The sequence below is a fragment of the Neopelma chrysocephalum genome, unplaced genomic scaffold, assembly GCF_003984885.1.
Source record: "Neopelma chrysocephalum unplaced genomic scaffold, ASM398488v2 Primary Assembly neopelma1_70, whole genome shotgun sequence".
NCBI classification, from domain to species: domain Eukaryota; kingdom Metazoa; phylum Chordata; class Aves; order Passeriformes; family Pipridae; genus Neopelma; species Neopelma chrysocephalum.
Genome location: NW_020897730.1, coordinates 4,083,533 through 4,105,342, shown reverse-complemented (window position 1 = coordinate 4,105,342; position 21,810 = coordinate 4,083,533). Strand labels below are relative to the sequence as shown.

Here is a 21,810-nt window from a genome sequence, read left to right as displayed (position 1 = left end):
TCAGGTGTCCTCCCTGGGCAGCTCCTGGGCCAGACAGAATATAGAACTGAAGTTCAACTAAAGTTGCCAATCTGATTTTTCTGTATTTCCACTAAATTTTTTTTGGTCATAATTAATCTCTTGGTATCTGTCAAATTCAGATGGTGAATTAATGGGGAGTAATCAGGGTACCAAATATATAAATGCCAAATGATCATTCCGCACCATAAACAGCAAGTTATATGGTATAAATTTCCTTGATCTTTATCATAAAAGTTACATTTAAATAGCTTTGAAATAAAAAATGTGATGACCTGATCAATAAAAATACTCAGCAAAAATAAAAAGTTCTCACAGCAAACTTTTTTCTTTGCACAAGATTCAGGACTGTTAATGACTTATTTTAAAATGACTATAGAAAGATAAGCATTCAAAACCCCCCAATTACATGATGATATGAGTTCTCTAACATCAGTTTTTTCAATTTTATTTTTCAATTTTGATTCCATCCTGTGGCATTGCACAGCACTGCCACTTGTGTTTTTGTAGATAGCTGAAAATTGTGTTTTGTGGTTCCCTTGAAGCATAATCAATGCAGTGTTGTGGATCCCTGTCAAGTCAGATGATAGTAACAGAAGTATAGCTAGAAAGAGCATACAGGTCACCAGCAAACAGGGGAGGACAACGGGCCTTTCATTGTGCTCTGAATGCTGGCTTGGAACGGCTGCTGATGTTCAAAGCATTGTGTGGTACTTCATACAGAAAGAGACAAAACCATGCCTTTTAATGGTTTCTTGTGTGATATTAAGGCTTTATAAAATTTGGCTTTTTAAGGACTTAAGTCAGAATCATGTAAGTTGGAATAGACCTTTAAGGTCATCGAAGATGAAGTAGGGAGACAAAACCGCTGGTTTTTGGCAGAAGCATCGTACAAAATGCCCTTATGAGCATGTGATTTACCCTTTGTATTCTACTCGTGGTGTGTACCCGCTCACAGTTTTATGGTTCATTTTCATCATTCCCACTATCCAAATCCAAACTACTCTAATCCGTTGTGGTGTTCTGGTTTTGGCTTCTAAGACTTGTCCATATTTAATACTTCTAAGCAATTTTACTTTCTCTGATAACTGTTAGGTAAAGAAACTTGCATGAAATGTAATTTGAATCTCTGGTGTGATAAAGTAAATCTTTTATGCTGTGTTTGTATGGCTCCTGCTGTCAGACTCTGTTACACTGAGAGCTTCTTGCTGAAGCGTGTATGACTAAGTAGGTTCTTTTGCTTGGTGGTTGTGTGTTGCCCATTAGTAAAACTGTTTTCTCTGCTACCAGTAACAGAAACAATGAGGAGAGCCTGGCAGTTTGTTTAAATAAATTACAGTAGTGACTTAAGGCATATTTCAGTTGTTACTTCTTTTTGTGGTTAGGTATTTAGAAGGAATTAGTTGCTCCAGGAAACACTTTTGGAAGGCTGCTTTTTCTGAAGGTTTGCAGAAATTGCAGTGCAAGAGCAGATGCCTTTAAGAAGCTTGCATCATTTTAAGCTAACAGGTGTTCAGCACAGTCCTCCTCCGTCCCTGTTTGCATATTCATAGAGCTGTTATCTACTATGGCTCCATAGCTGGGAATGAGCTGAAGTCACACAGGGCTTTGTTTTCTGATTTCTCATAATTCAGCTGTAATGGTCAGAATGGTTTGAGACTGACATGTGGTGGGTTTTCCTTGTTGTTTGTACTCTTTTCTCCTCCAGCTGCTCAGGCACTGCAGGGTGAAGATGAAGCAGAAAAGTGGGAGGAAGATCAATGACTGGGTTGTGGTTTGACTGTTGCTGTGAGTTGATCTCGTACAGGTTTCAGTGGTACTGCTGACATGGTAATTGTGATGAATTTCTTTGATCTGACTTGTTTTGGGTGGCAGTAGAAGGAGTAATTGAAGGGCCTGATATGGGTGGGGATGAGGACCTCCTCTTTCATTTGCCAGCACATCTCAGGCTGGATGCAAATGGATTATCATGGTACAGCCCCAGGTGTTACTGTGCTGAGTGTGAGATCAGGGGCTGTTGTGACACTTGTCCAAAATTAAGCACTTTCTTTTCTTTGTTTCCTGATGTTCCTTCCAGTACTGAAAAGGAGGTTGGGAGGGGACTGTGTGGATTCGGACACCACCAACTCCTGCTGCTAGAGATTCTGTAAATAGCCACAAGCAGGGCTTCTCTTCCTCCCAGCAATCATATGACACTGCTACTTGTATAGTTATACTCACAAATCTAAGTATGGAAATACTATTGCTGGCCCACCTCAGACAATCCACTGCAAGTTTAAAGCTGTACACTGAAATATTCTGACTTTATACATTTTGTCAGCAAAAAGTCATGCTCATGTGTAAGATTGGTACTATTAAAACAGTGATTCATGCTATTAGCTTTTATTTTAGAACAGACTTGTGACTTTTTTGACTAAGTTTATATCTTTTAAGTTTGCATGATGAAGTATTAAACAGATAAATTCAATTTCATTTTATCTATTACCATACTGCAAATGACTGTTCAATTTTGAGAACTCAAATCAGTGCATTGAACTTAACCCTTTTGTTGAGTACAATTGCTGAATGAATGTGGAATAGCTGAGTTTATTTAAGGGTGGAACTACTGATCTTATTTTTAGATGAGTATTTAAGTGGCTAATTTAGAGCTGTCTTTTGATCATTAGGTCTGTTTCCTGTTGTTTGTCTCTATCCAGTAGATGATAATAAGGACTGTGGAGTGTTGGACATGCAGTCAGGCTATATAAAACTGAGACATCAAGTATACAATACATAGTTATGATGTCTGTCTAATCCTAATCCTGAGAAATCTTTGAAATGACCTATAAGATTTATGACTTTTGACAACTAGCATTCCCTGGCCAGGTAAAGAAGAAAACCTGACTAAGTGGAAGTGTCACAGATTCTACATAGATTTGCCAACTTTCAGAGCAATCTGTTTATGCAGCTCTTGTTTGGTAGAGCATGTGCTTCTCCTGAAGGTCACTGGGGACAATGTTGAAAACATGACACTTGCAGGGATAAGAGGGCACGTTTGTGGGAGGTATGTAAGAAGGGTGGTCAGGACTGTTTCAGAAAGGGTGTGGGTAGAAAGCATATGCATCATAAAAACCAAAGTTTTTTTGACTCTATTTCTCTGGAAGAAACCTGTTCTGAAATGGCAGTCTGATTTTTTTGAGGGTAGCTAATGTTTGGTGTTATCATGTGGGTGCACATATTCAGGTTACTTGCAGAACGGTCTGAAGTGCTTACATTTCAAATTACAACTCCTACATCTTGTTTAGTTTTGAGAACACCTTTCCTTTTGTTTTTGTCAGGAATTGAAGCTTGAATGTACTGAGAATTTTGCAAGTGGTTCAACTTTTGCTCACTCACAACTACAATTAGAAAGTGGAAGCAGAGCGATAGTACTTTTACCCCTTCTCTCGTAAACATATATGATATTGTAGAAACTGCATCACGGTAACACAAGCTGTTTAAAAAAAGTTCCTGTACTCAAATAGTAATGATACGTATACATACTAAACCTTAGATCCCTTAAAATCTACCATCTGGGGCTTAGGGCATATGGAATCTCTTGAAACAGTTTAAACCCTGAGGTACAGGTAAGGGAACGTGTAGAATTAGGTGAAGGGAGAAGAGTCTTAAAGATCACAAGTAGAAATCAGGTGCTTTGCATTTCATGAGTACATTCTACAAATACTTTGTAAAAGCAGTATTGGATGGTGAAATTGGATGCTAGGATGTGCTTGCCCTGCAGTGACAGATGGTCTTTCAACTTTAGGTATTTAGACAAGTACATGGTGCACCAGTCAGTTGTTAAACCAGCTCTGTCTGGAATATAACAGCACCAACCCTGCCAGAGTTCAAGAAGCATTTGGATGATACTCTCGGGCACGTGGTGTGACTCTTGAGGATGGTCCTTTGCAGGGCTAAGGGTTGGACTCAATGATCCTTGTGGGTCCCTTCCAACTCAGCATATACTGTGATTCTGTGATAAATTGTGCAGCCACACAGGTTTTAGTGGTTTAATGTATTAACAGTAGTCATGTTAAATGAGTTTTTAATTAAGGTATTTTCTCTGATCAATCTGTGTTGTTGTGTTTTTTGTTTTTGTGTGGTTTTTTTTTTTTTTAAATTAAGGTGTGCAAACAGATTTGGCTAGGCCTATTTGATGATAGGTCATCAGCAATTCCAGACTTCAGGGATCCACAGAAAGTAAAGGAATTTCTACAGGAAAAATATGAAAAGAAAAGATGGTAAGATACCTTTAAAATTATAAACTTTGCCTTGATAAGGGAAGATGGACTGTTTCCTCTCATTTTCGAGTGTGCCTTTCTTGTGTGCTCTTCAGACTGGGTTGCACAGCTCTGTGAAGTAAAATGATTTCTGAACTTCATGAAGAGCTCCTACAGGAAGCAGAGAAGACAAGCTAAAAAGTTTCTCAATGTTCATATTGATGGAACAGAAATGGCTTAAGGGGGCGTCACAACAGTGTAAAGTAACAGTTTTGCAGACTTTTATTAGGACGGGAAAGACATATGTGGCTTATATTTAATAAGTGCTAAAAATATTGACTTTAAATTCAAGTCTATTTTTGAAGAACTATCTGGCATATTTAAATAGTAGTTATTTTGCAAACTATTGATAGAATCTACAGGAGGATCAGGGGTTAAAAACTGTTGCTCTCCTTGAATGTAGGTATGTTCCTCCGGAGCAAGCCAAGGTGGTGGCGTCAGTGCACGCGTCCATCTCGGGGTCCTCTGCCAGTAGTACAAGCAGCACACCTGAGGTGAAGCCACTCAAATCTCTCTTGGGAGAAGCTGCACCCGCACTGCACTTAAACAAGGGCACACCCAGCCAGGTGAGTAATGACAGAGCTGTTCTGTGCTGCTTTTTCCTCTTTTAGTGGCACAAAAATTCTTGGAATAACAACTGTTATGATCCATATGAACAAAATGTGATCACTGTAGACAACTTTATATATTTTGTTGAAGTATACAGGTGTTTGCAGATCAAGTACTAAATTAAGTTTGTTTCTGTTGAGCAAATTGGTTTTTTTAATGGTTATTTTCAGTGAGCATAGGCTTCTAATGTGATAAGTTTAATTATGATTGTCTTTTGCTTAAATACCTCTAAACTTTGAACCTAATGTGGTATATTTTCATGTTTGCTTTTTATTTGAAAACAATAAAATGACTGATACCGTTGACCAAGAGATTAGTAATGAATATATGGATGAAAGCATGCCATACTTATTATTACTTCCTGTGCATTTGAAACTGTCTTGTCAAGTGACTTTCAGGGATGCTTTCAGTATGCTTTTATGTAAAGCCAAACAACACTAGGTACTTTGATTTTTGGAGGGAAGACAAGTTTTTTTTGAAAACTGCCTTCAGGATACAAGCAACTTCTGAATGGACCTTTTGAGACTCAAACAGTATAAATTTGTGACTTAAAGCCTTGCTATGAAATTTGTCAGTTTCTCTCTCCCTGTACTGAATTGTAAAGATTTTTTCAGAACAAAGTGAATAACTATTTTTCATCTTATAAAATTAAGTTTTATTGTTTGTATTTGTACGGTATTTGCAGTTTAAAATACATAATTCTGAAGTTGCCAATATATTGCTACTTTATTCTTCTAGGCCCTATTAAACCATGGAAATCTGCTGCAGGGTTCCTTTAAAAGCCACAGTAGTAGCATAAATAGTCCTCATAGAAGGGTCTGTGTTGTATACAGCATCCTAAACTTCAGAAGTAAATGTCTTGTTAAAGAAATATGCTTAGCCTATTCTTCTAATATTTTGCAAATGTCAGTTTGGTTAAAATACCAGCTTTTTGTCGGAGCTAATTGAAGTGTTGTTTGTAGTCTCCTGTTGTAGTTCGATCTCAAGGACAGCAGCAACAAGAAAAGAAGCAATTTGACCTCCTCAGTGACCTTGGCTCAGATATCTTTGCTGCTGCTCCTCCTCAGTCAACTGCTACAGCAAATTTTGCTAATTTTGCACATTTCAACAGTCACACAGGTAGGTGTTGGGACCGGTGTATCCCTTTTAAATGTATAAAATGTAGTTTTAATTTTGATGACTTTAGTCTAAACTTTGAGGTGTATGTGATCGCTGTGCCTTAATGTTGTATTGCTCAAGATTTAAGTCTTTATAAAGAAAGGTTGAAGAGACAAAGAATGACAATTCTGCTTTTTGAAGTGGGAGTTGCTATAGCTATTTTCTAGGATATGTATGATTAGACTGTTTCTGCCTACTACTAAGCTTCAAATTCTTTGGGGGAGAGAGGATGAGTAACAAAATGTCAGGAGAAGCTGATATTAGACCTTCAATTTTCTTTCTGAAAATTATTAGGAAGAGCATTTGTGGAAAGCAAGCAGATATAGAGACTTTAAAGGAGTTCAAATGCATTGATAATATCTGCCAATTTGTCAGAAGAAAAACAAAGGCTTCCTCAGTTTAGTGACCTCCTCTTTTGTGTGTATGTCTATTTGAAAACTGAGTACTACCCATGTGGACAGTTTTCTGTAGTTTCAGGAAGAATAAACAAGCCTTGAGCATATGTATTGACTGAGGAGGCCTTGAATTCTTAGAGAATGACTTCAGTAAAATATATTGAGCCCTCAGGGTTTTTTTCAGCCACAGATCTAGAGCCATAGAAGTCTGTCCTGAAGAAAAAGTTGGTTCTGTGGTCACTGAAGTTTGTTGTTGCTAACTTGCATTGTAATTGTGGGAAAGTACCTTTGCCTGCCTGGTCTGAAAGGGCTTTTCATCTAGTTTTTCTGAGAAAAACTGTGATGCTGCTAAGCCACCAAGAAAAAGAGATATTTCTTGTAAATCAGTCCTGAAACTGAGACAAACGGAGAGAAAGTGGGATGGAGGGGACCTGAGATTCACACCTGAGGAACTGAGCAAAATACCAAGGATTTATGAGTTAACTTCCAAACCCAAATGTTGTGGAATAATTGGTTGAATTCAGTAACACTGCAACAGCAGTTTTTATTCTGTGTATTTTGTAAAGTCCTTAAAATAGATTTCATGTTAATCATCTTTTTGGAGGTACGTTTAACTGGGAGAACTTGTGCTGACTGGCCAGTGGTGTACAGTGTTATTGAATCTGCTGCAGATAGTTAATTCTAAGATCTTCTTTCCAAACTTGTTGCTGAATGATTATTTATATACAGTTACTTATTCTTTGTAGGTTTTTAGGATATGAAAATTCCATTAAAGCAATATTTCAATACTGTCTTCCAAATCTAGGTAAAATCTCTGCTGGGTAGTTTTTAAAAGGATAAAAAGCTATATATTGCAGACCTGTTACCTGAAGGTGTTTCCTGACTTGCCTGGGTGAAGTGATCCTAAGGCTTGTTCTGTGTGCAATAACTACAGGGTGGTGTTAATGAAATAAATAACAATGTGTTACAGACTCTTCCCTTTGGATCACAAGGAGGTTTGATCAGTCTGCCAGCTTTGGCAAAAATGAGTTTGAAATGGTCATTAAGGAGCTGTATAAACATGTAATTTTTGTTCGTAATTGCACACTGCAGTAGAAGATGGAAGAACTTGCACTTAGTCTAGCACTACTTTCTCAAAGTTTATGATGTGGTGTTCTTGTTTTAGGCTTGGTTTTAGCTATGCCTACAGGGGATGGACTTTTCTTTTTCCCTTTATATACACTATGGTTAACTAAGGAAATCACTGAAGAGCACCAGCAAACTTAAGATCTTTCAGTATAAGTTACTATTTCTGTTATTAAAGCAGAATTGAGTGCAGCAGCTGATAGGAAAATATGAACAAACTTGTGCTGTAATCTGTAAAGTGTAGGTGTAAATACTGAAAATTATGCAGGAACTGCAATTTTCGATATGTTTGTGTTCTCAAAGTTTTTTAAGGTACTGAGCTGGCTCAGGACACCGTTTCTTGAAGGGCAGACATGCTGACCTTATGTTTACTGTCTGTATTTAATTTACAAAGTTCCACAATTTCTGCAAAATGATGAGATTTTGAACATGGTACAGAACTGTTTGTACTTTACAGACCAGTAATAGGAACAAGGATCAAATTCTGTAGATTTTCTATAAACTAATCAAATAGAAGACTTGCGTAAAAGATTTTAGAAAGGCGTAGGAACACAGCACAGCTCTGCCACAGGTAACACGGGAGAAGAGACTTTATCTAGAAGAAACAAAATAGTAAAACATAGTTATTTTCTAGAGAATTATTTTCAACTTTGGATATATGTGGACTTTATTTTAGGTTTTTTTTTTTGTTTTGCAGTGTTTCATGCCGTTATTGTACACTAGGTAGTGCAAACTTCACAGAAGAAACTGTGCAAAGATTGTAGAGGCAGCTGGCATTGCCCTGACTGGTGCTGTCATACTTGAGCTGGCTTTGGTAGTGCCTTGTTGATTTGCAGTCTCAACAGCAGTTGTAAATCCACACCAATCTGCAGTTCACTGCAGTTCCTTAACTTAGAATTGTTCTTAGGTTTTTGCCTGGAGAACTGAACTTTGGAATTGCCAGTGTACATATTGTCCAGGTACAGGAAAGTAGGAGTCTTACTGGATCTTTACCTTTGGGCCACATTTACATAGCTTTAAATTTTACTGCATAAAAGGAAGCAAGATTAACATCTGAATACACTGCTGAAGTCTTTACAGCTCTACTGCTTGAATATGGGCCCATTTGCAGTCATACTTTGTCAGCTGATGCAGTAAAATTGTGTATCCTGTAATATACTCCAGTTTTTAATCTAGACCTAAAAGATATTTCATTTAAGGTTCTTGACATAGTATTCTGTTTGTGTGAGTGATTAAAAGGAATACTTTTGCTGTAATTCTGAGTGACATTTATGTGCTTAATCCTATTTGGTCAACCAAACATCAGTCTCTCAGTATCTATCCAATTCAGGATGAAAGCATCACTTTAATTTTAAAGCAAGTTGCAATTGAATTCTTAATTCCTCTTAAAAAGCTACTGGTTTGAAATCCAAAACAACTCAAACTATGGAATTAGGAGTTGGAGTCTGCAAAATGCTGTTTGAACCAATACAGATAATATAATAATAGAAGTAATTTTGCATCTGTTGGTGCCAACTTTTTCTCCTTGCGCACTTGAAAGTGAAAATAACTTTTCCAGGATCCTGCTTTCTCTTTGATACTTTTTTTTTTCCTTGTCCACTCTCATGCAGTGGTGGTTTGACCTTGCCTGGCTGTTCACTCCTCCCCCTCAGGAGGGTGGGGGGGATAAAATATGAAAAAGCCCATGAGTCAAGAGAAGGTTACTGTCATGGGCAAAACAGACTTGACTTGGGGAAGATTAACTTGGTTTATTGACAATTAATAATAAAGTAGGATAGTAAAAAATAAGAAAACCAAAGCCACCCTCTCCCATTCTTTTTAGACTTATTTCCACTTCTTACTGTTCTAGCTCCTTCTCCTGAGGGGGATGGGGAATGGGAGTTGCAGTTAGTTCATAATATTTCATCTCTGTCACTGCTTCTTCCTCCTGCTGTTCCTCTGCTCCATTATGGGGTCCCTCCCCTGCAGTGGGATATGGTCTTTCTCAAACCTCTTTCAATGTGAGCCTTTTCCATGGGTTTCAGTTCTTCAAGGACTGTTCCAGCGTAGGTCCTTTCTATGGGATACAGTCCTTCAGGCAGGGTCACAGCCCCTGCCAGGAACCTCCTCCAGCAGGGGCTTTTCAGAGGCTCCAGCTCCTTCCAGTGCTCCCTGCCTGCCCTGGTGTGGGGTTCTCCCCAGGCTGCATGTGGGTGTTACACTGTGTTCCTCCGTGGGCTGCAGGGGGGACAGTGAAGAGAGCCCTCTTCACTATGGTCTTCTCCATGGGCCCCAGGAGAACCTTTTCCAGTGCCTTGAGCATGTCCTTCCTTCCCTCTTAGCTGACCTTGGTGTCTGCAGTGTTTTCTCTTGCATTTTTCTCCCTGCTCTCTCTCACAGCTACTGCACAGTGGTTTTTAACCTTTCTTAGACACATCACCACAGAGGTGCCTCCAGCATTGCTGATGGGCTCAGTTTTGAGCAGCAACAGGGCAGTTCTGGAGCCAGCTGAAGCTCAGAAATGGGGGCAGCTTCTGGTCCCTTCTCCCAGGGACCACTCCTGCCACTCCCTGCTACCAAAACCATGCCCTGTAAAACTAATGCGCATGCACAGTTTTTATTAAAAGTGGCATCAAGTCCAGTCAAACCTCACCCTCTCTCCTGTGAAGGGAAATGCTTATGTTTTATGTATATTAGCAGCATGGTGGAATGTCCTTTTAGTTTATAAATCTGTAGTACAGATTCTTTTTTAATAGAAATTTTTTATTAGCACTATCTGACTACTAGGTAATGGTACTTAAGCAATAATTCTTTTTGTATATACTTAATCTGCAAAATCCCTCCAGAATAAACAAATTCTGATCTAAAAATATAATGTTTTGCCATCTGTTTTTCCAGAAGGTGTTTTGTGGGCTTTCTTTAGATAGTAACTCAGGTTACCTATATAAAGAGGTTTGGTTTGCATTTCATGAAAAAGATTTTTTTCCCTTCTTGCTTATAATAGAGTTTAAGGGTTTCTGTGGAGCTGATCAGTTAGACATACAATGCCTGTTGACTCTATAGATGCTTGAATGTCCAGCTATTTGAAATTAGATTAGTGTTAACTTTTATTTTCTCCTATAGTATGACACGAAAGGAAGGCCAAAACTGAAATTCTGTTTGAAATTTCCTTGGATTTTATTTTGTGGATACACACTATGAATGCTGTCTTCTATGACATTGGTATTGATTTTCCATATTTCTGTACTCTGATTTAGTTTTTTTTAAAGACTGAAGTTTTCAGTTAGATGAATTTATAAACCTAGACAAAACTTTTAAGGTGGTGCCAAAATTAATTCAGCTAAGGAAGCAGCACTTTGTATATGAAGAATTTGAATTGTGAGTAGGTTACAAGAATAACTTCTGATTTTTGTCTGTTTAGCCCACAGATTCTAGTTTTGGAAACTAGCATTTAGAATGATACCTGTTTGGGCTCCACAGGTATATATCTGGTATTCTGTACTTTATGGCTGTTTTTCCCTGAGCAGCCACAACTGCAAACACTCCTAGAGTTAAGCTGAAGTGGACTTCATCAGGTCATGCAGTTGTGAGTAGCAGGATGTGTGAGGAGGACAGAAGTAGCATTAACTGGTACAGCTCTGTGAAGGTGATTTGGGAAAGCTTGTTCAAAGACAACTTTGAATTGTAGAATAACATGTATAATTTTTTTCATGTAAAAAGCAAGTGCACGGTAGGACATAACCCTTGGAGGCTGTCATGACCATGAGTTCAGTTAATACATCTGTTTTTGTGTTGATTTCCCATATCCATTAACATGTTTTGTTCCTTTGCGATTTACAGCGCAGAACTCTGCAAATGCAGGTTTTGCAAACTTTGATGCATTTGGACAGTCTAGTGGCTCGAGTAATTTTGGAGGTTTCCCCACAGCAAGTCAGTCTCCTTTTCAGCCCCAAAATACAGGTAGAACTCCTAGCACTTTTGATTAATACTTAATTGAATTAATCCTTACCTTTATGTTGGAAGGTATTGAAGTTGAGTTTTTCTTGCATCTGCCTGCTTTAATGCGACCAAGCCATCTGAAGCTCTGGGGAAACTCAAAATGAATTCCTTCTGTTTGGTGTTGATTTTTTTTTTCCCCCTAATGCTACTCATAAGTCTGATTTATGGCACTATGTGTTTGTTAGCTCTACACCTGAAATAACTGTGAAAAGAGTAAACCATACTGCTTTTGATGAGTATTGAATTGACTCTTCTGTTTCAGTAGACACAAAAGCACATCACAGTACCAAAAAAAGTGTGTGACTCTGCGTATGTATAGCATATGCACACACTTCAGTATCTTTGACTTCATGTGTAGAGCCTATTGCTAAGATTTATTTTGCTTTCCTTTAATTTGATCATGCTTTAGGACTTCTGCTTGAGCTTACACTTGCTGTTTGTCTAGATCTTTGGCTGACTGACTTTCTTTTCCTTTTTTTTTTTTTTTTGAGTGTGGTGTTGTTTTAAACTTTTTTTTCAAATTTTCTTTCTCCCTTCTTATGTTAACTTTAACCCACACACAATTTCTGGCTGTCCAGCGTTCAGAACGCTTTCATCTAGCTGCAGTTTTGGTGAATTTACTTCAGCTTTTCCTCTCCAGGCTGTACACAGTAAGTTCCACGCAGTGGAAAACTCAGCTTGCTTCATTTTATGCCATTGTAGTATAGCACTTCCATTCCTACTGTTGCATATGTTGTAACTTGTTGATTATGCTATTAGAAAGTCGTGTTCTGCAGTATGAGTGTAATCATCAACCAACTGTTATAAAACATGACACACTTAATAGAACAGTTCAACATAAATTTAAGTACAAGACCTGCCTAGATTAAATTGTCTGGACATTGAAGAGATGGAAGTTCATGGTTTCATAGTTACTCTGAAGTTCAGTTGTGTGGATCCATATCAAATTTATAAAATTGATTTATGTATCTCTGACATCAGTGGAGACTTTGTATAAAAGAGCTTTGTGTGTCTTCCCCATCCCCTCTTTCCTGATTGGATGTGGTCTAAAACTCTGGAGAACAGAGAACCAAACTATCTGAACCTTGGCATGAAACCATACTACTCTTAGACTTCTAGGCACTGTTTTTTGCTTAGGATAATGACTGGCATTTGAAATGGTTAAGCATTGAACCATTAAGTAAATGCAAATGGTGGCTATTCCTTAGCCACATATGGCAGGAAAATGAAGCTTCTGGATTTTGAATATTAAATATTGAGAAAAATACTTGCTTTTCTAGTAAAACATTGTTGAAATTACTTTTTAACAGCTAAGAAACAGCATATAGTTTTCAAGATCAAATTATGACTCTGATTTAAGCTGTTGAAGTTTGGGGGTTTTGTCCCTGATCTGCAGACCAAAAAATATATTAGAAAATATTTTTTTCTGATGACCCAGTCAACTTTGAAGGAAATGGGAAAGAGTCTTCAGTGTGTGGGATGGGGTGGGGAAACATGTTGCCTCACAAAACCACGAAGGGAGGGTTAATGTGCCATCAGTTACAGGTGGAGAAACCTCCTCTAATTTTGGAGTATTGATCATGTTTAACTTAATTTGTTACAGGTGGAAGTGCTGGATCAGTGAATGCTAACTTTGCTCACTTTGATAACTTCCCCAAATCCTCCAGTGCCGATTTTGGAGCCTTCAATGCTTCTCAGAGCAACGCCACAGCCACTGCAGCCAGTAAAGCTGCAGTGAATAAGCTGAACCTCCAGTCAGCTGACAAATACGCAGCTCTTGCTAATTTAGATAATATCTTCAGTGCAGGGCAAGGTATTAAACTTCATTCTTTGACATGCTTATTCTATAGGTGTATAGTTACCATGAGGATGACTGTGCTTGTCAAAATAGTAGCTGTATTTCAAAATGCCCTTTCTCTAAATGATTGGTAGAATTTCATGTGAGTGTACCCTTAAAGTGTAAGATGTAAGTTTTAGGACTGACATCTTTCCAAAAGGGTGTTATCATGACTGCTTTTTAGAAATCTATTTCCCATCCAGATGAAGAATTCTAAATTGAAATATCTAAATAATCATTACTGCAATAATGAAAACAAAAAAAAAATGTATTTTATATTTGTACTAAAACCTATAGTGAAGGCTCTTGAATGGAGAGCTGCAGTTGTTGCAGAGAGCTGCCAGAGGACCTTTCCTGCCTCTCTGCTGCAAAGAGATTGGGCTTTAGTTTTTTATAAAATAATAGCAGTGATACTTGGATTTAGTTGATTTTAAGTTAAGGAGAAGAAGCTAGTTATTCTACTACTCAAATGTAGTTCTTCTCAAATGGTGGAATTTGTGCTGCAGAGCTTTGTTCTGAAATGGATTATTTGAGGGTATGTGTTTGGTTAAATTTTCTAGTTCAAGATGATGGATTATTTTTCTAGGGAAACCAGAGGCTCTTTGGAGCTGCAGAATATCTGTAGAAGCATGACATTCTGCTAACAGCTGCTAATGGCTTGTTAAACACTTTTTGCTGTGTGCCCTAGTGCACATTTAATTTTTAAATCTGAAAGTGTCCGTAGACTTTGATTTAGTTCTGTCAGCAGGACAGACAGTGAAACCATCTTCATTCCTTTGAATCTGGTTGGTTTCTTTCTAGGTGGGAGTGAGCAAGGAAGTGGTTTCAGCACAGTGGTGTCGGCATCAGCAGGTCCCGCGTTGTCGGCCCCAAATCAGTCAAGTGCATCTTCAGACAAGTACGCGGCTCTGGCAGAGCTGGACAGTGTGTTCAGCTCCACAGCCACCTCCAGCAACGCCTACACTTCCACCAGTAACGTCAGCAGGTACTCGGGGGGAAGCTGCTCCATTTCTACCTTGACTTCAGCAGTGTGCAGAAAAGTAGCCTGAAGTTGTTTCACAAATCTGTTTGTTTCTTACCTGAGTGGGGAAATGTTGAATGAGTTTAGAGGTACTACTGGAACTGAATCCTTTGTTTTACATAGTACCAGTACTGTTTGGTAGGATATTATAAGACAAAATTGAGAATACTGTCAGCAGGATGTTCTTTGGACTTTTCTAGTCATTACATGCTGTTAGATGGTAGCACTTTCCTGTACAGAATACTTGCAATGCATACTCAAAATCATCTCTGGAAAAAAAAATCAGGTATTTTTAATGTAAGTGGTGCCACCCACTTCCTTTTGAGGTCATTGAAGTAAGAAATACAAACCCCCTGTTAGTTGTTTGATATTGCAAATGCTTCTGCTTTGCAACCTTTATGCTCAGTATTCCTTCTGCTGCTGTTGATGGAGATGACTTTTCACTGCTCAGCAGTAGTGAGAGTCTTTGGCCCTGACATCAGGGGCTCAGTTCCTGGCATCAGTGAGGTGTATTGCAGTCTGCAGACTGCACAGAAGCACTCATCCCCTTTCTTCTACATACCAGCAATAATTGTAAATTGTATTTAATTGTTAAACAAGCAATTCTAACTTTACTGAAGGAATTGTATAAATTCTTTCCAGCAATGCTTTTGGAACAGTACCTGTGGCTGCTACTGCACAGACACAGCCTGCATCTTCGAGTGTGCCTGCTCCATTTGGAGGTATTTAAGTGTTACTGACACCCTTTGTGGACTGTAAGCAACCAACCTGCTAATTTTTAGTTGATAGTGCTATACTTTGACACTACTAATACTGAAGTTACTAAAGGATACCAGAAAAGTACTACTGTTAAAACACTTACTTTGAAATGCATTTCATTATAAATGCCTAATATTTCATATAGTTTTAGATATTTACGTGTCTTTGTATAAAAGCTGTATAAACGTGATGTGAGTCAGATTGACTGATGGTCTTTAAAAGACTTATTTAATAAAATGTTTTTAATCTTTCAGCAACACCTTCCACAAATCCATTTGTAGCTGCCCCTGTTGCCCCAGTGGCACCTTCAACAAATCCATTCCAGACCAATAGCCGAGGAGCAACAGGTTAGGAAAAAAACCTATTAGGTGTTTGAAAAACTTTCTTTCAAGAATTGCCGTGATTTTTTTTTTCCCCTGTAACTGTGTAATTTGTTTCTTAATTATTTTCTGTATTTCTGTCTCTAGTATATTTGACATGTTGTGTGTTTATTCAGTGTTGAGGCCCAATTCTAGGATTTCAAATAGTGGCCATGAAAAATGTCAAAGTGATGTGTTTGAGCTCTGCCTATTTGTAGTTTGTGTATTACCAGTTGGGTGCTTTCCAAGACTATAACCTTGGCTTTGAAGCATGCTTTATAGCAGGTTGCCCTGAAATCAGGGATCTTGAAAGCCCTGCAGCTAGCATGGTAAACTCCTTTTTAAAATTAATTTCTTTATTTCAAAGTGCTGAAAGCTCTCAAAACCAAAGAGCTGGAGCTGGAACCAGGAAAGACAAGGCTCTTGGGCTGGTAACTCCTCACCAGTCCACTTACTCAGTACATTGGTGTTCTCTTTTGTAAAGAGTATGTTTAATCTTTACACTCGTTTATTATATTAATCTTCTGGGGGAGGATTTTGTAGAATTCTAATTCCACAGGCAAAACTAAGTCACTTTTTAAAAAAGCAAACTTGTACTTCTTTAAAGCATTGAACTTGGATTTAGATGGCTGCTAGGTTATTCTACTTTTCCAGAGTCACTGATAAATTTTGACACTTCTATCTATTAGCTGGACTTCCAGAGATTAAATCTGCTGATGTGTGCATTATGACATTGAGTTGTGGTTTACTTGGTGATTTAGGTAGGCTGAATTAAACTGATCAGGCTGAGTTAAAACTGAATTGATAAATTCACGTTCTCTGCTAAAATTAATTCTGTTTTTAGTCCCTTTTGAGATATTATGTGGCTAAACTTGTTCAGGTATTTAATGCCCAAAATATCTTTCCCCTTACTTTAATATCATTCCTAACTGTGCTATATTGGATCATCGTTAAGAATTTGTAGCCTCTTTAGATAAATTTCTTTGAAAATGGGAACTCTTTCCTTCCCTCTTCTAATCTGCTGTCCTTGGCTTGCTGAGGTTCCAACCCTTTGGCAGCTGTCCTGATGTTATGAACTAGGTGACAAAGATAATGGCTATAAGGAGGTGTGAAGTGTTAACTTGTAGCTTGTCGTTTTATGTTTTCTTGCTGCATGAACTTTGCTATTTATTACATGGGAGATCTGTTCTGTAGTGTTTATTCCTAATGTTTTCTTTAGCTTAATCTATTTGCTGGTATGGATGAATTGTTTGGTACTTATACATGTATTTATCTATATATTTATAACTAAGAAATGACTGTTCAAGAGTGTATAAATGATTTGACATTGTCTGGTCTCTTTGTGGCTTCCATAAGGCCTCTCGGGAGCAATGCACTCTCACATATTTCCTCAGGCTCATTTTGGTAGGTGGCCACATTTGGTATCAAGTTTCTTGTGGCTAATTGTTCTTGCCTGTAAAAGCTTATTGATAGCTATCTGGTTCTCTGCACAAAGAATTTTGGAAGACTTTGTTTTTTAAAAGGGAGCGGGTGTGGGTATTTGGCAACTGGGCAAAGGGAGAGAAGAGCATACGTGAGACAACCTGTTGAGAAACTGAAACAAAACCATTATTGATATCTTCCATGATCACAATATAATGCTAAAGAGTGACTCTTGAAGTTTCTACCAACAATAGTTTGATGCCTTTTGGGATATCCCAAGTCACTGCTCCTTTTGTTGTGCTTTTGTTTGCTGTTTTTAGCAAGTTTGCCTGTTGAGTAGCTCCTCTGCTCACTGTAACTTGAGAACAGTGTTAGTACATCAGTTTTGTGTGCACTTTGTCAACAGTTTATGTATGTAAAATGTCTTGCCCTTGAATATTTTTTGGGTAATTTTTTCAACTGATAATTAAGCTATATTCGTTAAATTAATTTTATTAACTTTTTTAAACAGTTGAGCTTGCATAAAATCTAACTCATAACATTTCAAAAGAGAAGTCCTATCTAACTAGCATAGAATACCTGGTGTCTGTGTTTGTACCAAAAATCCTTCTATACCACTTCTCCTTTCAAGAATAACTCCCAAAAGACTGAATAATGGTTTTGTTATTACACTTTTGCACCTAATGTGCTCCTGTTTATTTGCTGAAGGCACATGGAAATGCCTATGAGCTGCATGTTATTTACTTGAAATGTTCAGCAGAGAATCAGATGAAAAGTTTTGGGTTTATTTGTTGTTTTAAGTCCTACCTCAACAATAAGAGGATTTGCAGTAGGAACTTTGTGTGCAAATAATGTGCATGGTGAGAATTTCCTTTAACGTGCCATTAAGGATGGGATGAAGAAAGGGGATGCATGTATCCCTTTGATTTGTTTTTGTTATTGATTTGTAATCTACTGTAGTGCAACTTGAAGTAGGAAGATCCTTTCATGCTTTCCTCAGAAGGAGAAAAAGAGTGGCTTAGGCTGCCTGAATGTGCTTGATTCTGGTGTGTACAGACTTCTACCAGAAAAACTCTGGGGGAAGTATATGATAACATAGAGAACAAAAAATAATTTCCTCTTTAGAAAGTGTATCTGAATGTGCTGGATCTAGTAAATTTTAAATGACTCCATTAATTTTTAAAGTGTAAAAGTAAATTATGCACCTAGATGGTGGTGATCCAAGTGAGCAAATCAGTTCAGTGGCTGTAGAAGTTGAACCAACCTTTGTTCAGTTAGGAGACTTTTAACACGGCATTATAGTAATTTGTTTCATGGAAAAAGTGCTTTCTTACAAATAATTGAATGTTATTTTTTGCCTATCAGCAGCAACATTTGGTACTGCATCCATGAGCATGCCTGCAGGATTTGGAACTCCTGCTTCCTACAGTCTTCCTACTAGTTATAGTGGCAACTTCCAGCAGCCCACGTTCCCAACCCAGGCAGCTTTCCCTCAACAGACTACTTTTGCTCAGCAGCCAAATGGTAGGTCTGCATGTTTTAGATAATCTTGTCTGAATCGGAAACATAAAGAAAATGATCTGTCTATAAGTTGGCAATAATGGGTGCATATTTATTTCTTCATGAGCTTGGTAGTAATGTTGATGAGGGGTTCCCACACTTTTTTGGCTCTGTAGTTGAGCTTTCTAACTTGGCTGTGTGCACTTGTGCAATGACAAAACTGAAATTTTAGTAAATTTTACTAGAATTGTAAGTATTCCCAGGCTTAAAAGGTTTTTAGGTAAGAAGGGCTCTTTTGGAGTGTCTGCAACACATTGTTACTTTCTCTAACTTCATAGAACACAGGTAAGAGAAAATTGGAAAGTATTTTCTCCCTAAATTTATATGATACAACAACATTGAAAAAATGCAGAAATTGGAAATGGATTAGTTACGAATGGTTGAAAACAACCAAAGCTCAGTGACCATTTTTTAGGCTTATATTCGTGGTAATGTTTGAGTAGGATCAGTCCTGCTGATTCTGCAGTTCAAGATTCCACTTACATTTGGGTGGGAGCTGCACCAAAGAACTCTTGGCAGATTGTTTACTAGTGTTAATATTTTTCACTTGTCTTTCCAAGGAGCAGGTTTTGCTGCATTTGGGCAAGCAAAGCCTGTAGTAACTCCTTTTGGACAAGTTGCAGCTGTTGGAGTATCTAGTAACCCTTTTATGGTAAGTGAGTTGTTGCATAGTATTAATAACTAATGTATGTCCAAAGAAGCATAAGCTGTAACACTTAATTTAGAGATACGCAAAGATATTGGGGTTTTCTTCCTTCAAGTAAAGGGAAGCAGCATGTGACTCTGCTAACTGCAATTCAGTGTTATGATGACGTGGCATCTGTTCAAATCAAAACAGAGGTACTTGGATACTATGTTCTTACAGTAGTGTAATTTCAGAGAAGCACCAAAAAATAGACTGCAATATAAACCAGAAATATTTCCCAGTAGGTTATTTTCTTTTTATATATTCTGCATTTATGATTTACAGTATGGAAAAAGTCTTAAATACTTGCCTTATTTTTGTTCTGTCCTTTTCCCCCAGGCTGGTGCACCAACAGGACAATTTCCAACGGGAAGCTCATCAACCAATCCTTTCTTATAGCCTTATAGACACTTTACCCAAAAGAACTCTTATGTGGTCACATAACATCTCTGCGCCTCTTGCACTGCTGTCTTGTTTCACTGATATTAGCTTTAAACACAAAAGAAGTCTTTAAGAAGTAAAAATAAAAGCCTGCATTGTGTACCTTTAAAAAATTTTAAAAAGGAAAAAAAAAACCCTGACACAAACAAAGTGAGAAAACCAACCCCCCACCAGGTAATAACGTGCAAAACAGAGGGCTGTGGTAACATCCTTGAACCTGTGAACTGGCAGGTAAAAAGTAGCGGTATCATGTATATTAAAATTGGCTAATAAGTTATTGCAGATACCACATTCATTATGCTGCAGTACTGTACATATTTTTCTTAGAAAATAGCTATTTGTGCATATCAGTATTTGTAACTTTAACACATTGTTATGTGAAAAATGTTACTGGGGAATAGATCAGCCACTTTAAGGTGCTGTTGTATCTCTTGGAATGAATGAGCTGCATCATTTTAACCGTTGGTATTGGAAGTCATGAAGTTAAATTGAAGGTTTGTTCATTTCTCAAAACATTTTCCTTTCCTAAGAGCTATTCTATTTATACATGCCTAAATCTCTAATGTTAGAGGGATACCTGTCTGCATAATAAAGCTGATCATGTTTTGCTACAGTTTGCAGGTGAAAAAATAAATATTAGAAAAAACAATTGTGTAGCATTATTTCTGTGCAGTAACATTTATGGGATAAAAATGTGTATCCTGCAAGTCTTGTACACAGATGAGGTATCCAGAGCATGAGTTAAGCTTAAAATTTTCACATGCCTCACTTGAAAATGTTTCTTTGTATCCTGTGATGAAGCTACTGTTCTAGCTCAAGTGAAGTGACCTGTCAAACAGGAGAGTGTTAGATGAGCGTGGGTTATCTGGATAGAATATCTGTAGTGAAGGACACTGAAGCAATGCAGAGGGTAGTCACTCAAGAAGGGGTTTGCTGCAAAAGACACCTGATTATGGGTAACTAATTGTGATGAGAACAAAATGTGTGACAGCAGGACAAGGTACCACAGATGGAATAGCACTTTTTATTAAAAAACAATATATATTAGTAAAAACTCCTCTGGAATATTAAATTTGTCATTTTTAAATTTACAGGAATGTTTCCTGCCTTACTAGAATGGAATTTGTAGAGGGGGGAAAAATGTCTGGCTTGTCTAGTCTGTAATAGTAATAAGATTCGAGAAAATGTAATTGTATCAGAGTAGTTGGTGATGGTGTTTTAAACACAGAAATAATTTGGCTTAACTTCAAGTGTAATACTGGAACTAAGCAAATAATATAAATATATCATGAATACATAAACTGCAAGCTTAAAGGTTTTGGACCAGCTGGAGAAAAAATGTTACAGCTTTCAGGATAACAGGAATAAATAAGGTGAGGTTGATTTTTTTTTTTTTTTTTTTGAAAAAGGGTATGTAAGCCCATTTGAGATAACCATGACAATTCTTGAAGGTAATACATTCCACTTTTAATTTACTGCCTGAATATTAGATCTGTTTATTTCTAGGACATCTGAAAGCCTTGACCTCTGATTTTACAATCATTTAAGGTAATGCTTTTGACTTCTGTTGCCTGCCTACCTGGGCAGGAATTTCTATTTTCTTTTTTTTTTTTTTTAAACTTTGGAGATCCCAAGCACAGGACAGGCAACTCACACAACAAGCTGCCTGTAGTAGCTTTCCTTAACTTAGTGTCTGGATTTGTCCTGTTGTCGTATTTAAAGTTAAAATAGACTTGAGGTCTGTTTTTTCCTTCTGATGAAGACTGCTGGGCAGAGTATGGTCTACAGTTTAATTCCCAAGATTCTCTGGAAAATTGACTGAACAAATCCCCCAAAATTGAGGGTTTCCAGGGTATTAGTGATGCCCTTGCTCTCAGCACTGTATTTTGTCACAGTATAAATAGCTGTAGTTCTTTCCTGTTGTCAACCTTAGCTGTTTTGGGATAGTAACAGGTAAGTGCAGTAGAGTGGGGAACTGCAAGGGCTTGTGGCACACTTAAATATGCCCAGTGCAGGGAACTGGACCAAATCAACCAAATGTCCTGAAAATGAGACAGTGTTGTGAAAGGGGAACAATCCTGTGCCTGCTTCACCTCAATTGGTATAAATGAGGCTTTGGGCAAGGGCTGATGAGATCAGCATCTA

General features: G+C 37.7%; 1 protein-coding gene across 10 annotated transcripts in view; it reads left to right on the top strand.

Moving 5' to 3' along the window:
• Nucleotides 1–20,311, top strand: part of AGFG1 (ArfGAP with FG repeats 1) — a 35,833-nt gene extending 15,522 nt beyond the window's left edge. For 2 of the 10 annotated variants that reach the window (XM_027686250.1, XM_027686259.1), the window contains exons 3-15: nt 4,162–4,277; nt 4,720–4,882; nt 5,888–6,044; nt 11,423–11,542; nt 12,160–12,231; nt 13,185–13,394; nt 14,220–14,403; nt 15,082–15,161; nt 15,453–15,545; nt 16,914–16,961; nt 18,345–18,503; nt 19,100–19,191; nt 19,564–20,311. In XM_027686250.1, coding sequence (XP_027542051.1) covers nt 4,162–4,277; nt 4,720–4,882; nt 5,888–6,044; nt 11,423–11,542; nt 12,160–12,231; nt 13,185–13,394; nt 14,220–14,403; nt 15,082–15,161; nt 15,453–15,545; nt 16,914–16,961; nt 18,345–18,503; nt 19,100–19,191; nt 19,564–19,623 — 1,554 coding nt within the window. In that variant the 3' untranslated portion in view covers nt 19,624–20,311. The remainder of the gene's footprint in view (nt 1–4,161; nt 4,278–4,719; nt 4,883–5,887; nt 6,045–11,422; nt 11,543–12,159; nt 12,232–13,184; nt 13,395–14,219; nt 14,404–15,081; nt 15,162–15,452; nt 15,546–16,913; nt 16,962–18,344; nt 18,504–19,099; nt 19,192–19,563) is intronic. The other 8 variants (XM_027686251.1, XM_027686255.1, XM_027686254.1 and 5 more) reach the window with 8 other exon arrangements.
• The last annotated feature ends 1,499 nt before the right edge of the window (nt 20,312–21,810 follow it).